Genomic DNA, 17,602 nt, shown 5'->3' on the forward strand with positions numbered 1-17,602 from the left:
TTAAAAAGAAACAAAACTACACAGACACAATTCACGACTTACATCTGCTTTGGTATTTATTTGTATTAAACATATTAATTTATTGTATAACAATTGTCATAGTTAAACACATAACTTCCGTGTAAATTTTTAGTGTGACTGTATTTCTACCAAAGATTCATTGATTGTTTGTAGCCTTTGTAGGTGTAATTTGACAGCTAATCTAAACGACGTTATAAGGTTCCGTAAATTACGCGCTAACTCTAGTAGAAAAGTTGACGTTTGGCAATTGAATTACTACATTTACTACAAAATACATGCAATGCAGCCTTAGAGCGCCATCTACTTCAACTGTCAAACATAGATACATTTTCTCGTAAATTACCTCTCTTCTACAATCAATAATTCTTTGATTTCGAAGACACGGAAATGACTTTGATTTATAAAACAATAGAGAATTTATTAAAATCGACTAAAATGAGCACCGGCAGCTATCTGACTTCGAAGCTGTTGGAAAAGCCGTGGTAGGGGTAGATACCGCCGAGGATGTACTTGTAGCTGCCGTAGTGATGCAGACGGTAGGTGCCGGGCGGCGTGCCGTCGGGGATGTGCCACTGGACCTCCGAGTGGCTGGTGCCCAGCACCTTATTGTTGCGGTGCCAGATGTATCTGCAACACAAACAATCGTTAGCAAGCCGAAGATTGTATTTACCGCATCTAATCCAATTCCTACTTAATAGGTAATTCGCAAGACGAAGAAGAAAATAATATCCGGAAAAAATACTTCTTTATGTACATAGGATAGATACCTAATGCTTCACGAATTGGGGTAGGTACTATTATGTCCAATATCAGCCACCCACATACTAATTGATATATGTAGTGATGATGCCTTTCGGTAAGCTTACTTGGTCGCCCAATCGGCGTCTGTGGCAACTACCGTCCAGGCGTCATCTGCTTCGGACTCGAGTCTCTCCACCGTCGCATACCAGCTCCCGTGGCGAATGTTGTTGCGGGGATGACCGGATACCTGTTAGCAATTTCATATTTTTATATAGGTTTCAGGGTAAACGTCTCAGTGCTCGACATGCTAATGCCCAATAGATGACACCCTGCTGGCACCTCTATTTCTGACAATGATTTAAGTTTAAAGATGACATTTACTGGGACAACGACGATCATAAAATAGGTAATCATAAAAAACACGCGTGACACGTTTGCGTCATTTCTGTATGTACAAAACAAGTGAAGGTTTTTAGGGTTCCGTACCCAAAGGGTAAAAACGGGACCCTATTACTAAGATTCCGCTGTCCGTCCGTCCGTCCGTCCGTCTGTCACCAGGCTGTATCTCACGAACCGTGATAGCTAGACAGTTGAAATTTTCACAGATGATGTATTTCTGTTGCCGCTATAACAACAAATACTAAAAACAGAATAAAATAAAAATTTAAGTGGGGCTCCCATACAACAAACGTGATTTTTGACCGAAGTTAAGCAGCGTCGGGCGGGGTCAGTACTTGGATGGGTGACCGTTTTTTTGCTTGTTTTTTGTTGATGGTGCGGAACCCTCCGTGCGCGAGTCCGACTCGCACTTGGCCGGTTTTTTATATTGCTGTGCGGGCTGGGGAGGTGACATGTGCGAATCGAATCCTCAAGATATAACAAATTTCTTTTAATTTCGTTTCGTGTTGCCTTTTGTTTCGCAACAGTGCCATTCCCGCAAGTGTGCAATTCAAGTTACAACTCAGTCATTATATCGCATAACTTACAAAAAGTGCGGTGACAATATCCCCGTAACTGTATTGTGTCTGTGGTTGTTTTGTGCAGTCTCCGAACTCCTTGCCCCAGGGCGCGGCGTCCCACAGCACGGGCGGCACGAGCGTGATGAGCTGGTCGCTGAAGTCCGGCGGCTGTGGACCCGGCTCCAGCGTCACACCCTGAGGTAAAGCAGAACACGTTGAATTCTGACGATAACAATTAAGTACTACATATAGCAGAAACTACACTTAAGACATTAGAAAAACCACTCGTTATTAAACCACCACAACCACAATTTACACGTCAAAATTAAGATCAATGCATTCAGGCGGTCGGTGGTACAGTCGCCATTAGATAGGTATATCGGAGCGTCCAAGGTGCTCATAAATATCTGAACACGCCTCTATTGTCAAGGCGTTAGAGTGCGTGTTCGGATTTTGTGAACACCTTGGCCGCTCCGATATATTTGATGGCGACTGTACCACCGACCGCGTGAAAACATTGATCTTAAATTTGCCTTGCCACACTAGTGCATGAATGAGAAAGTGAGAAAGTTGTAATCCTTACCTTGACCAAAGCATCAGTCAGCTCTACATACTTATTGAGGTAGATATCAAGCGTGTGCGGGCCAAAAATTGTTGAAGCGGCTTCATACCGTTGCGCCTGTAAATTATAAAAATATATAAAATGTCTTGTCTCGAAAAATGATGCACCAGAAAATGGTCTACCAGTTGATGTACCATTGCCACATTTTTTTCAGAAAAAAATGTTTTGGCATTTACATATGTACTTGATATTCAAATCTCAATATTTCAAAGATAAATAAAATAATACCTAATACTTCTTGGGTTTGCACATTGTGGCAATATAAATTTGTTCGAGTACCTAGAGGTTAAATTGGCCAGTAAACAACCTACCCTCTTACTCGCCTCCAACCTTTTAAAACTGTCGCAGCTGGAAATCCGATTTGATGATTTTCAGTGTCGCAGTCAGAGAGGAAAAGTAAAAATTCCAAGACCGTATCCGTACAAACGTACCTGATACTCCTCAGGCGTGGCAATATAATCCGAGTAGATATTTGACAGGCCAGCCAACACAACCCTCCCGCCGCCCGCGGCCCGCTGCACGACCCGCCGCAGGCGCCGCCCCGACATGGTGGTGAACTCGCCCGGCACGGCGGCCAGGAACAAGCCGCCGACACGAGCAACACTGCACGACACTATTTTGGGTTGCCACTCGTAGGGGAATTTTGCCTGGAATTTGAACGTTTTAGCTATTAATATAGTTTCATCGCAGTCTCAGCTAGAAGTTTTAAACGGGATCAAGGCTAAGTTGATGGAATGTCGCTCTTTTGGGTCATCCTGACCAGTATCAGGGTGCTCAACTGTTGTTCGTTTCAATACAATAGCTCGTTTATCTAAGTTTTGAGTAAGTCAAAGGTAAGTACTCTATCCGATTGTGGCACGAAACTTATTATGTACTTATTTCCCAAGTTTTATTTAGGCAGGCTGCACATAAAACATAGACTCACCCGTCCCGTAGCCAGCAGGATCGGCTTCGGCGCCTGGCACTTGACGTCTTCGTCCGTGGGCTCAGCGATGAAGTCCCGCACGGCGTTCCACAGCGGGTTGGTGGTGGTGGTGCCCTGCTTGAAGTCGAAGGCGCCCGGCCCGTCCGTCGTGCCCGCCGCGAAGCTGTAACCCATGGCCGGGAGACAACCGGATACTGACGCACTCTATAAGATGTTTATCTAGGTTTGAAGTCAGCTAAGGATATTTTATCAGGTGTGATACGTAACTCACACGTTACACGTGAAACAAAAAAAGGAATTGTGTAGGTATACCTACTTATTTCAATATTATACTTATACTGCTTCATTTTCTGGTTCGCTTTATTTTCATTAACCAACTCAATCATTCAAATCATATAAATGTGGACAAAAAATCAACGGCCAAAATTTAGCAGTAGGTCATGTCATTCATGTCATGTCATGCGGCATTCCTGTTTTAAATAAGACTAAGGATTTTAGGAGGTCTTATGGATTCAAGACATGGAATTTTCACGTACGAACTAGTATCCCAACATTCCCAACTATCCCATGGCGAGGATGCTCGTCAGGACTTAGCCTTGCTGTAGAATCTGAATGTAGGTACTTACGGCGTTAAAGGTTTCTGTAACAGGATCATATGGTTTCGCGGTCTGGTTTGGCATATCCACGTACTGATGCACGATGCCGATTGGACCCGTCAGGTCTTCCCCTGGTTGTTTCAAAACTTTCTGTAATTGCAATTATTGTTTCATACAGTTTCATAAAACTATTGACAATAAGTTATGTAAACAAAATTGGCACAAAATTTTGTGTTCCAGTGACAATTGGCACGACAACGTCGTACCACGAATAGGTAGGTACCTATAAAAGAGATAATTCTCATTGTTTTACATGTACCTACTAATAAGCTTTTACAAAAAAAAAACATATGTAACTAGGCTGACTCGATCACTACCAGTGTCCCAGTAAGTATGTATGACCTTCTTGAACATCTTAGCGCCACTTACACCATTCCACTAACCCGGGGTTAAGCGGTTAAACCGTTAACCTAGTGTCAAATTGCACTGGGTAACCATGGTAACTCCAGGTTTAAAACCGGTTAACCCCGGGTAAGTGGAATGGTGCAAGTGTGCCTTAGTCGCCGTCCCGATAATTTGAAGCAGAAAAATAGTTTGCCTCATGAGCTCATGACGTCATGATACTGACCATAGCCGTCTCAAACATCTTAGTGGCGATGATCTGCGTGCTCTCGAACATGTCTCGCCCTGGGCCAGATGCGAAGCACTCCTCGCCAGGTAGCTTGCATAGCAGCTTCTCCTGGTCGCAGACTTTGCCGGAGATGCTGCAACGAGGACCACGAGTGTTGGGAGACACGTCACCGAGGTTTGTGGACGCAAACGCGCAGACTATGCGACCCTGAAATACAATTAAAAAGGGCAATTTTAAGAAGAGAATATGAACCCCTCGAAATTTATTTCACACTCATGAAACATGTAGGTACCTTTCCAGGATATGTCCCATTGCCATTCAACGTTTTCTCCATCAGGACAGAAGCATAGCCAACGTTGTCGGAGGATATCAGCTTGTTGGTGTTGTTCATGCTGGTGGGGTGCACCGCGAACCAGTTGATCACCCCTATGATGCGGCTGTCGGGCGCCACGAAACGAACCTGAGATAACGTTTTGTCGGTGTCATATTTGTATCTGAAATGGCAAGAAATGTGTACGCTTTAGTTAAAGGTAACGTATTATATGCGGATTATAGTATGCTTACGAACTTTTGTGTAAATGTGTAAGGGTATTTCACATAAACGGATATTTGATTTATCATAATTTGTAAGTCAAATTATGAATTATTACTAACTGCACGCGTAAACTACACGGTGATTTTTTCCAATTAGCGTTCGTTTCGAATGCATATGTAATTATAATATATCCTCGTGCATAAATAATTGATTATGCGTGGTGCATAATAATATTTTACTTCGATAAACAAATCCAATGAATTATTAAGGTAAGTAATTAAGTATGGTGTAAAAATACCATGTATGTACTAGTATTCTAGAATCGTATGGTAGCCTTCTCACACCCGTCATTTGTCGAATCAAATAGACCTCCAATAATTCTTGGGCTGCATATGAATACGACAACTTAGAAAAAGTTCTTACTTAGCTCTCTCTTCAAGTGGATTCCGCAAATAAGAGGTGGGTGATCTGTTAATGTTCGCGTCCAGTAGCTCTGCCTCGCCGTACTCCATCCGCGCTGGCGTCAAATTGTTGTGAGCCATTACTATACTCTGCAAATTTCGTCAAAATATAAGAGTCGGTACCCATAGAAATACCCATATATTACCCAGGTAGAAGGATGATGTTTTCATAGGACAGGATTAATTCAACCAACTGATGTGTGGGTCCGAAAAGCGTACCTTGAATATCCCGGCAATGTAACTGACATAGGTTTCCTTGACAAAGCCGAGGATAGGCAGGTCGAAGAGGAAGTCCATGAGGAACCCTCCCGGGCTCGAATGCGTATGAGTCCCACTTATAATAACGTTGTTTTCGCTGTAGATATCACCGAAGCGCTTTTGGAGACGCTTTATTATCTGAAAACGAAAGTTAGCAAATGAGTTATAGTATTTCGATTTTAATTATGTCCCATCCAATTAACAATGTAACTTCTTAAATAAAGAAACTCACATACAAACATGAACGCTGAAAACAATACACTCCTTTTTTTGGGCAGTCGTGTAAAAAACAAAGCAATTACCGCGTCTGTCATCACGACTTGCCCTTATTCTGACAATGACTGAGACCGGCATTCTTTCCTGACGCCGCCCATAATTGGCGAGTCGACAGTGAGAAACGCGTTGCTCTGCTCCTGCTCCCAATATCTACAATAAAGACTTGCGAAAACTCCCGCCGGTAGTTGCCAATGTTGCCATTCCCTTGTTCTGATAACGACTAACCTCTTTTCTAACGCCGTGGCCCATCATCGGAGCATCCACAGTGACGAACACGATCCTCTGTGAGCTGTTCCCGGTATCATCAGCCAGCACAAATGCTCGTGAAAACTGCCGTAAGTGGATGCCATGCCCGATTTGTTGAAAGTGAGCGTAACCCATCTGGAAGGAAAATGGTGTTTGCAACTCAGGTCCTAGTCCTAGGCTAAGGATATTCTCAAACATATTAACAATGGTGAGTTGGTAATGAGCAAACCTTCTATAAGTTTAAATGTTTTTTTAGTATTTAATCATATCCTGATAAACACTGCGTTTTCAGATTCATTCCCTAGACCAGTGGTTTCGATGATCTGAGTTTTCATTGAGCGACAGCCAAATAATAGAAATTTAAAGTAAGTAGGTATTCATAATGAATAAAACATTTCATCATTTTTATAAGAAGATTAAACGTGTCAATATCATGAGTGAAGTCAATAAGAATCATGTCATGCCATATATATTTACATACATATACCATATACCTACATACATACTCGTACCTACATACATAAATATACCGACCGAGTGACATTTTTAGGTAATGATCAACTTTTAATATAACAGCAACTCTGAAATCACAAAACACACATTGCGTCAAATTTAACTTAGTTAAATTTGACGCGTTTTAGTTTTTGGTCGTGTGAGATTACAGGGTTGTCCTTATAATAAAAGTTACTCACATAAATGAGTACAGTCGCGTATAATAATATTTGTATCACCCAAAAATAATTACCTCGTATTTATACCGAGATTAATACATATTCATTATTAGCTTTGAAAGCAAAATATTATAACGCACATTATTAGGAAGTTGCTAGGTACGCACGCACAATTTAAAATGCAGGTCATGCATTCTTTACAAGTGAGCATGTTTTTGTATGTAATATCTTAGGTACCTACACATGATTTGGCATTGAAGGTTTTAGTTAATCGGAATTTACTCAAGAAGTCAAGACCAATAATCTTAATGTAGACTTTATAAAACAAATACCTAACCGTAAAACTGTCAGAGGTTGTGACAACTGCTAAATTCCTTTTCATTTCTCATGCTCTGAAAGAGGGTCATTGTTGTTCTAAAAAGTGTGCAGAAAGTGATACGTTTCTACACAAGAGCATTTCACTTTACAATTACGTTTTTTTAAAAATTTACGATAAATTACATGGCTCATAAAAGTTTTGAAAGATATAAACTTAAAATTAAAATATTAATTAACTTATACCAGAAATTTCTATAAAAGAAATAAATAAAATATGATCAATATAAAATTTCAAATAAACTTAATTCAATGTCTAAAATGTCATAGTCGGTGTGTTTTCTGTCAAACGTCATACGCCTGTTACTTTGTTCACGCTTTTACGATAAAAAAAATAGACAAATTTTACCTAAAAATAAAATTTATATTAAGTTACTTACCTTGTTCCAAGCCTTCAAATTGGAGATGGCGACATTCGTTTCATACTGGCAACACCACAGTTCCGATGACGTCAGGCGCAATACCGGCTTTTATAACGGGTTTTCCATGTTTTTTCGAATCCAGCTGGCGGGCTGCGCGCCAATGCTCAGACCATTGGACTCTCAATTTGATTATCTTGACCTACCGTCCAATGTTATGACGGTGGACGGTAGTTAGCCACTGTAGATAGACAGGTGGCAAAATTGCCACTGTGGGTAGACAGGTGGCGAAGTTTTATCATGTAAACAAACACAGTATTCAGCGCAGCTGTAGGTACTTGTTTTGTTTACAGAGGTAGCACGGTATTTCATTGACAGCTGAAAAGACAAGCTTAAAACTAAACCCTACTGCTGAAATAAAAGCTTTATTATGATAATACTTACTTTTGCTGAAATATAAGTATTATGATTATGATAAAATGTGTATGTGAATGAAATTAATCGTGTACAAGTATCAAATTTACAAATTGCCAGCAGGCAGCAATGAAATCAGGCTTGGAACAAGGTAAGTAACTTAATATAAATTTTATTTTTAGGTAAAATTTGTCTATTAAGTTGACTGTACCTTGTTCCAAGCCTTCAAATTGAGAAGTGTTTGTTATCGACTGCTGGATGAGTGAGGATTGATAATATTGAATAGATCGCCAATGTGAATAAAAGACTAGATAGACTTAAAAGAAAACCTGTATTGCATTAACATAAAAATCAACTTCTATAATAAACCTGATTGGTATGACCTTATATTAACATCGATTAGAATAAGTGAATTATATCGTCTCAAAACATCTATCTAAAGGATTAGAATGCGAATCACGAGTACTAATAGTTTTTCTATAAAACTTATGAAATGTATTAGCACTTTGCCAATTACCTCTTTCCAAGATATCATTAATGTTATGGTTATCAAGCCAGCCCGACGAAGCAACCGCGGAACGGACACTTCCCGCACTACTGTTGATATTAGCGTCTTTAAGGACCGCCTTTATCCATCCACCAATGATGGTTCGTGAAGCTGGCTTCACAGGACCACATATAGAAATAAATAGATTATTTATATTCCCTCTTCGGTTCCGAGACAAGGAAATTAATAATTTTATCCAATAAACGGGATCTATATTTTTATTGTAATCACATGATAACAATTTCCAACCAGATTGCCTGCGTGATGCACTGTCTGTCTTGGAACCGAATTCGGGCCAAAATATAATACTGTCAGAATCAATCTTACAACTGGAATCATTTATACTCAATAACGTCAGGTCATGTACGCGTCGCCCTGAACAAAGCAATAACAAAATCGCACATCTCTTAGACACCTCAAATAAACTGGTATGTAAAGGTTCGTTATTCTCCAAATAAGTACATAAATCTCTAACATCCCATATACTTGCCTTACGAGGCATGGGTCTACTCAAAGCTATAGCTTTCAAAGCCTGGCGGACAACTATATGCGAGCTAAGCGGTGGGCCTGCACGTACGGGACAAAAAGTTGAGACAACCGATTTGTGTGAGCAAATTGTACTATGCGATAACTTTTCTACCAGGTGCAAGTCTGTAAGAAATCTTGCCAAATCTTGCGGTTCTGGATTGTCTCTGGCGACATTATGGGCAGTACACCACCTGCACCACCTTAGCCACGCTGGCTTGTAAGAAGCTAACGAAGATTTTCGCCAACCGCTTGCAAGTAAATCCTTTTGCTTATCGTTCCACGTACCTAACAATGCGGCCCACCCTGTATCAGCCAGACTTCTAAAGCTATCCGCTTGATATCGATTGGAGGTCTCCGAGTCTGTATGTCTACTAACCGGTTCTCCAGGTCCTGAATTTCTATTGGAGGGGCCAGGGATCGGCTCTTCAGGTCGCTGCGCCAAAACACCTTCTCCCAATTCGGCACGATCAATAGGTACATACCCTCTGCGTCGTTCAGGTGACCAAGAACTCTCGGGATTAGACACGGGGGAGGAAATATCCACGCCAGTTGATACTCCCATCTCCGACTGAACGCATCGACGAAGGACGCATCTGGATCCGTCTGGTCTAGAGTCGCATATGTCGGCACCACATGGGCTCTCCTCGATGCGAAAAGGTCTATTTGCGGAGTACCCCAAACCTGGAATATCTGGTGCGTTGCTGGAGACAGCAGGTGCCACTCCGACTGACCGCGAAACCTTGAGAGTCTGTCTGCTTCCGTGTTGTATCTGCCGGGAATGAAGTGGACTGTCATGTGAATGTGATAGCGGTCCAACGCATCCATCACCAGGTAAGTCATCTCCATCATCTGCTGTGACCTCGTACCGCCTTCGTTGCGCAGATATGACACAACCGTCCGATTGTCCGACATAATCATTAGAGACGATTGCGTCAGTAACCGGCTCTGCGATGTTATTACCTTCTGTACTGCCATCATCTCTAGGAGATTTGAATGTTGACGAGCCTCCCATAGCGACCATTGGCCAGCTAACTGCTTGTTGTTGAGTAGAGCGCCCCAGCCCTGGCCAGACGCATCCGTAGTCAGAAAGAATTGGGGCGCTGGAGGGTGAAGAGGAGATGTGGCAGCTACGTGGTTGATCCACCAATCCAGCTCGGTGTATAGAGTTACTGGAAGCTTTACCTTCGTTCTTGGGGACATGTGCAGCAGCTGGTTGCAAAACGTCATCAACAGCCTGCTGTTGAGTCGACCCCTCGGAACAACGAAGCTGGCGAAATTCACTAGACCCAGTAAAGATTGGACCTGCTTTAATGAAGCGCACCTGCGATTTACCAGCATTCGGCATTTTTGCACAACATTCTGAATCTTTGCTTCTGGGAGGGACTTGAGGTTGCTCCAAGGGTCCCAACGAATTCCCAGGAACTCCATGGACTTCTGGGGGGTTAGGACGGACTTTCCGTAATTTACAGTCCAGCCTAGACCCTCGAGGATCTGTAGGGTGAGTCTTACTTGATTCTGAAGCAATGATCGGCTCTGGCATGCAAGAAGAAAGTCGTCCAAATATACGATGACCCTGATACCGCGAGATCTCAGCACTTCCGCAATCCAATTGGTGACTAGAGCAAATGTCCTCGGAGATGATGCGAGGCCGAATGGCAAGGAGGTCACCTGCCAAAGCCGGTGCTGAAACATTACCCTCAGGAATCTCCGGTGTGATGCCGTGACCGGAATATGAAAGTATGCGTTGTGGAGATCGAGCTTGACGAGCCAATCTCGTGGTTGAAGAAAGTCTGGGACCTTGTACATATTGATGAGGTGAAATTTGGCCACATATACGTACTTGTTTAGTTGTCTTAGGTTGAAGACTGGGCGTACGCTCCCACCTTTTTTCGGAACCAAAAACATGTTCGATACAAAACTTGGGGTCAACGAAGCCGGCTCTAGCACACCCTGTTCCATCATGCTTTTCATTTGAACGATCATTTCCGGACTTTCCTTCGTGGAAAATTTTGATGAAAGTCTGGAGGGGTGAACTAGAGGCGGTTTTTTGACAAAGGGTATCCGGTACCCAGACAAAATCTTGATTATGCAGTCTGGAGCCCCCATGGCTTTCCATTGGTTTATAAAAAGCTCCAGTTGACCCGCTTTGAAGCTGAGATAGTCAGTCGTAGCGCCTGCGAGATCGCTTACCTTGCCTGTTCCTGTAATATTTGTCGCTTCGCTGATTGGATCGAAATGGCCCGGCTTTTCGCTTTCTGTCCTGAGGAGCCTGGGCGGGAGCAGCAGAAGGCCCTGAATACACGCGGAAACTAGAATAGTCCGCAGCCTTCTTGTTCTGCTCCGGCTGTGAGACTCCTTGCGCAGGAGCTCGTTTGCTAGCAACTCCCTGCGCAGGAGTGCGTGGACAGAAAAATACCTTGTCAATTCCGCCATTCTTCGTTATACAGTCAGAAAACCGCTTGTCATCGAAGAAGGATCTTCCGAAGAGATTCCTTCATGTAGCGATCTTTGACGAAGTGCAATACTCCATCTCTCCGTTGCTGGATAATGTCTGCGCGACGGCCACAGACCATCTGCAAGAGGTCCAAGTGAATGCGAGAATAGTCACCTTCCGAGAACACCTCGTTGATTTTGTCTGCTACCGCCTCAACCGTGCAATCACCTTGCGAACTTATCCAAGACACGAAAGTTTCAAAGCCAGCTTTCAATTTCTCATTTTGTATAATGAGAGCATGAGACACAGCGGCTAGAGTCTTTTCTGTAACGGCGAGGGCACGGTTACGATCAAAAGACTTTATCATGTCATTACTCTCCAAATCAGTAAAGCCAGGTGATGACACGTACGTATTCTGAGCATCTATGTACCGTACCTGCGACCAGTCGTTCGAATTGAAATGCTGCAACTTGTCCAAAATATCAGCATGCTCCTTTGAGGTTATCGCGCCCGACGACTTGAGGGTAGTCTCAAGTTTGAAACTAATATCCTTTGCAGGCCCCGGGACAGGCACCGGAGGAGCCTCTGGAACCTCCAGATCTTCAGGCGCGACAATTGATAGCACGTCCGAATCACTGGAGTATTCCCGCAAACGAGTAGAAAAATTGTCACGTAAAGACCTTACCTCGTGGGCCAAATTGGACACTACATCCTCTAACCTGGTCATGCGTTCATGCTCAGTTAAACCCGATGCACCTGGATCATGTTGAACATTATTAGGATTTGAACTCTCCATAATGGAACTGAAATTGTTTAGAAAATTACTTCGAAATTTTTCTAAACGTATAGGTGTTTCCTCTGCCAGAAACAAATCGCCAATGGTCTGAGCATTGGCGCGCAGCCCGCCAGCTGGATTCGAAAAAACATGGAAAACCCGTTATAAAAGCCGGTATTGCGCCTGACGTCATCGGAACTGTGGTGTTGCCAGTATGAAACGAATGTCGCCATCTCCAATTTGAAGGCTTGGAACAAGGTACAGTCAACTTAATATATGGATCACGATAGCTGTTGTGTAGTAAACTGCAATAATACTGGACGAAACAGTAATTATACATTTTATTAACCGACTTCCAAATCTCAAAGAAGGAGGTTATCAATTCGGTTGTATGTTTTTTTTTTTTTTTTTTTTTTTTTATGTTTGTTACTCCATATCTCCGTCATTACTGGACCGATTTTGAAAATTCTTTTTTTGATTGTATGTATATGCATACAGATTGGTCCCGTTTTTGTCAAAACCCAGTTCTGATGATGGGATCCATGAGGAATCGAGGGAACTCCTCAAATCTTAAAGGCATACATATAGTGATTTTTGTGTTTTTATCAACAAATCAAGCATATACATTCAGAAACGTGACATTTGATGAAGTGGAACTGCTGATGATGATCAGAACAGAACTCTTCAACGACGCATAGTTCACGTTTGGCGATTTGTCCTCTTCGTTATGTTTGTTAAGCAAGTTAAGTTTTTAAGCCACATTTTTGTCAAGCTCGAGTTCTGATGATGGGATCCATGAGGAATCGAGGGAACTCCTCAAATCTTAAAGGTGTGCGTATAGAGATTTTTGTATTTTCATCAGAAAATCAAGCATTTTTATTAAAAACTGTCGCATTTGATGAAGTGGAACTGCTGATGATATCAGAACAGAACTCTTCAACGACCCATAGTTCACGTTTGGCGATTTGTCCTCTTCGTTATGTTTGTTAAGCAAGTTTAGTTTTTAAGCCACATTTCTGTCAAGCTCGAGTTCTGATGATGAGATCCATAAGGAATCGAGGGAACTCCTCAAATCTTAAAAGCATACATATAGTGATTGTGGTGTTTTAATCAACAAATCAAGCATATACATTTAAAAAGTAACATTTGAGGAAGTGTAACTGCTGATGATACCAGAACGAAACTCTTTAACGACGCATAGCTCGCGTTTGGCGATTTTTTCTTTTCGTTATGTTTGTTAAGCAAGTTAGGTTTTTAAGCCATATTTATGTCAAGCTCAAGTTCTGAACATGGGATCCATGAGAAATCGAGGGAACTCCTCAAATCTTAAAGGCACACGTATAGAATTTTCTGTATTTTCATCATAAAATAAAGCATTAACATTAAAAACTGTCGCATTTGATGAACTGGAACTGCTGATGAGGATCAGAACAGAACTCTTCAACGACGCATAGTACATGTTTGGTGATTTCGAATTTCGACTTTGACTTGGACTGGGACCCGGACTCGTATCCAGATCCGGACTCGTACCCGGATCCGGTTCGGACCCGGACCCGGACCTGGAATCGGATTTGGACTCGGACCTGGACTAGACCCGGACTCGGACCCGGACTCGGACACAGACCCGGACCTTGACCCAGAAAACCACTATGATACCTAAACTAAATAAACCACTATGATTACCTACCATAAAATGTAGGCATAAAGTATGATGAGGCCAAACCCCTCCCGCTCAAACCCCCGTACACCGCACCGCATGCGCCGTTAAGTGGGTTAGGTTAGGTTTGAACTGCTATCCTCACAGAACCGAACAAAAGTGGGTTAGGTTCAGTCGGTTTTTTTTTTCTTAAAAATTATAGATTTCCAACACCGTGTTGGAAATTAGACCATAGAGTAGGTATAGCTACTGCACATTAATTTCTTTATGTTGCGGACGCTAGGCGGCGCTGACATCGTAGTCTTACACCCGGCCAATAAATGTAGGTTACGGGTCCAGCACGCTTCCACTGTGCAATTGTGCATTTAAAACCTGTGCAAAAAAGTGCACTATCCCAGTAAATAATAGTTTTGGTTATAACCGGAATTCTCTAGTTGAAACTACTTTTTATTACATTTTATTTCGATAAAAGTTTTGACCAAGACACATTGCAATAACTAGGTATGTTTGACTTAAAAAAAACGCAGTTAAAACAAATTTTAACCAATTCAATGCATTAATGAATTAAAAATTAAAAAACACGACTGCAGTTTAAAAGCGAACTGAAAAGCTAGAAATAATTTTTAGTTATGTTAGCTACTCAACTTAATAAATGTAAAATATAATATAAGTGTTCAGTCAGGGTCATAAACAGCAAACGGAAAAGTTTAGGCTCATTTAGGATAGTGACTGTACCTGTATATTTTATTTCGATTGCAGTCGGGGACCTGTGAATGGGAAAATTTTAATATATCAAGGTCCCCGACTGCAATGGAAATAAAATATACAGGTACAGTCACTATCCTAAATGAGCCTATACTTTTCCGTTTGCTGTTTATGACCCTGACTGAACACTTATATTCTGTTTTACATTTATTAAGTTGAGTAGCTAACATAACTAAAAATTATTTCTAGCTTTTCAGTTCGCTTTTAAACTGCAGTCGTGTTTTTTAATTTTTAATTAATTTATTTTATTTTATTCATTTTAGTGACCATACAAACCAACCACATTTTTTATGATTTAAGGCAATTTAGTTGCTTCAAGGAGCCTTCGTCATGTTGATCTTTGATATGTTAGCATAACACGTGCTTAAAAACCTAAATAGGTCGGACCCAAAAACCAGACGTATTGAAAAGTGCTATGGCTTAATATCTCTGCAAATACATAATTATTTCCTATTAGTCGGCTTTCGGCCGTCCGCAATTAAGATACTTGGGGAAGCTGCAGAAAGCGTGCACCTTTCTTACGCTCCAGGCCTTCGGCCCTACGCGAAGCTCGGCCTTCGGCCTTCGCAATTAGGAAACTTGGGGAAGCTACAGAAAGCGTGCACCTTTCTTACGCTCCGGGCCTTCGATCCTACGCGAAGTTCGGCCTTCGGCCTTCGCATACTTGGGGAAGCTGCAAAAACCGTGAACCTTTCTTGAACCTTTCTTACGCTTCGGGCCTTCGGCCCTACGCAAAGCTCGGCCTTCGGCCTTCGCAATTAAGAAACTTGGGGAAGCTGCAGAAAGCGTGCACCTTTCTTACGCTCCTGGCCTTTGGTCCTACGCGAAGCTCGGCCTTCGGCCTTCGCGATTACGATACTTGGGGAAGCTGCAGAGAGCGTGCACCTTTCTTACGCTCCGGGCCTTCGGCCCTACGCGAAGCTCGGACTTCGGTCTTTACAATTAAGATACTTGGGTAAGCTACAGAAAGCGTGCACCTTTCTTACGCTCGGGGCCTTCGGTCCTACGCGAAGCTCGGCCTTTGGCTTTCGCAATTAAGATACTTGGGGAAGCTGCAGAAAGCATGCACCTTTCTTACGCTCCGTGCCTTCGGCTCTACGCGAAGCTCGACCTTCGGCCTTCGCGATTAGAAAACTTGGGAAAGCTACAGAAAGCGTGCACCTTTCTTACGCTCCGGGCCTTCGGCCTTATGCGAAGTTCGGCCTTCGGCCTTCGCAATTAAGATACTTGGGGAAGCTGCAGAGAGCGTGCACCTTTCTTACGCTCCGGGCCTTCGGCCCTACGTGAAGCTCGGCCTTCGGCCTTCGCAATTAAGATACTTGGGGAAGCTGCAGAAAGCGTGCACCTTTCTTACGCTCCAGGCCTTCGGCCCTACGCGAAGCTCGGCCTTCGGCCTTCGCAATTAACATACTTGGGGAAGCTGCAGAAAGCAAGCACCTTTCTTAGGCTCCGGGCCTTCGGCCCTACGCGAAGCTCGGCCTTCGGTCTTTACAATTAAGAATCTTGGGGAAGCTACAGAAAGCGTGCACCTTTCTTACGCTCCGTGCCTTCGGCCCTACGCGAAGTTCGGCCTCCGCAATTAAGATACTTGGGGAAGCAGCTAAAACCGTGAACCTTTCTTACGCTCCGGGCCTTCGGCCCTACGCGTAGCTCGGCCTTCGGCCTTCGCAATTAAGATACTTAGGGAAGCTGCATATAGCGTGCAACTTTCTTACGCTCCGGGCCTTCGTCCCTACACGAAGCTCGGCCTTCGGCCTTCGCAATTAAGATACTTGGGGAAGCTGCAGAGAGCGTGCACCTTTCATACGGTCCGGGCCTTCGGCCCTACGCGAAGCTCGGCCTTCGGCCTTCGCAATTAAGAAACTTGGGGAAGCTACAGAAAGCGTGCACCTTTCTTACGCTCCGGGCCTTCGGCCCTACGCGAAGTTCGTCCTTCGGCCTTCGCAATTAAGATACTTGGGGAAGCTGCAAAAACCGTGAACCTTTCTTATGCTCCGGGCCTTCGGTCCTACGCAAAGCTCGGTCTTCGGCCTTCGCAATTAAGATACTTGGGGAAGCTGCAGAGAGCGTGCACCATTCATACGGTCCGGGCCTTCGGCCCTACGCGAAGCTCGGCCTTCGGCCTTCGCAATTAAGAAACTTGGGGAAGCTACAAAAAGCGTGCACCTTTCGGCCTTCGGCCTTCGCGATTAAGATACTTGGGGAAGCTGCAAAAACCGTGAACCTTTCTTACGCTCCGGGCCTTCGGCCCTTAGCAAAGCTCGGCCTTCGGCCTTCGCAATTAAGAAACTTGGGGGAAGCTGCAGAGAGTGTGCATCTTTCTTACGCTCCGGGCCCTTGGGCCCTACGCCAAGCTCGGCCTTCGCAATTAAGATACTTGGGAAAGCTGTAGAGAGCGTGCACCTTTCTTACGCTCCGAGCCTTCAGCCCTACGCAAAGCTCGGTCTTCGGCCTTCGCAATTAAGAAACTTGGGGAAGCTACATAAAGCATGCACCTTTTTTACGCTCCGGGCCTTCGGCCCTACGCGAAGCTCGGCCTTCGGCCTTCACCATTAAGATACTTGGGTAAACTGCAAAAACCGTGCACCTTTCTGACGCTCCGGGCCTTCGGCCTTACGCGAAGCTCGGCCTTCGGCCTTCGCAATTAAGATACTCGGGGAAGCTGTAGAGAGCGTGCACCTTTCTTACGCTCCGGGCCATCGGCCCTACGCGATGCTCGGCCTTCGGCCTTCGCAATTAAGATACTTGGGGAAACTGCAGCAAGCGTGCAACTTTCTTACGCTCCGGGCCTTCGGCCTTCGCAATT

The 17,602-nt window shown here is 43.6% G+C and overlaps 1 protein-coding gene across 1 annotated transcript in view; it reads right to left on the minus strand.

The window, feature by feature from the left end:
• Nucleotides 1-445: 445 nt before the first annotated feature.
• The window catches only part of LOC134648844 (neutral ceramidase-like), a 34,500-nt gene continuing 17,343 nt past the window's right edge, over nt 446-17,602 (minus strand). The window contains exons 3-14 of the mRNA XM_063503428.1: nt 6,251-6,406; nt 5,711-5,887; nt 5,454-5,581; nt 4,788-4,989; nt 4,493-4,702; nt 3,895-4,014; nt 3,269-3,472; nt 2,775-2,990; nt 2,305-2,400; nt 1,749-1,916; nt 888-1,009; nt 446-648 (exon numbers count right to left, since the gene is read on the minus strand). Of these exons, the coding sequence (XP_063359498.1) occupies nt 471-648; nt 888-1,009; nt 1,749-1,916; nt 2,305-2,400; nt 2,775-2,990; nt 3,269-3,472; nt 3,895-4,014; nt 4,493-4,702; nt 4,788-4,989; nt 5,454-5,581; nt 5,711-5,887; nt 6,251-6,406 (1,977 nt within the window). The 3' untranslated portion in view covers nt 446-470. The remainder of the gene's footprint in view (nt 649-887; nt 1,010-1,748; nt 1,917-2,304; nt 2,401-2,774; nt 2,991-3,268; nt 3,473-3,894; nt 4,015-4,492; nt 4,703-4,787; nt 4,990-5,453; nt 5,582-5,710; nt 5,888-6,250; nt 6,407-17,602) is intronic.

This window comes from Cydia amplana, chromosome 1, assembly GCF_948474715.1.
Source record: "Cydia amplana chromosome 1, ilCydAmpl1.1, whole genome shotgun sequence".
NCBI lineage: Eukaryota > Metazoa > Arthropoda > Insecta > Lepidoptera > Tortricidae > Cydia > Cydia amplana.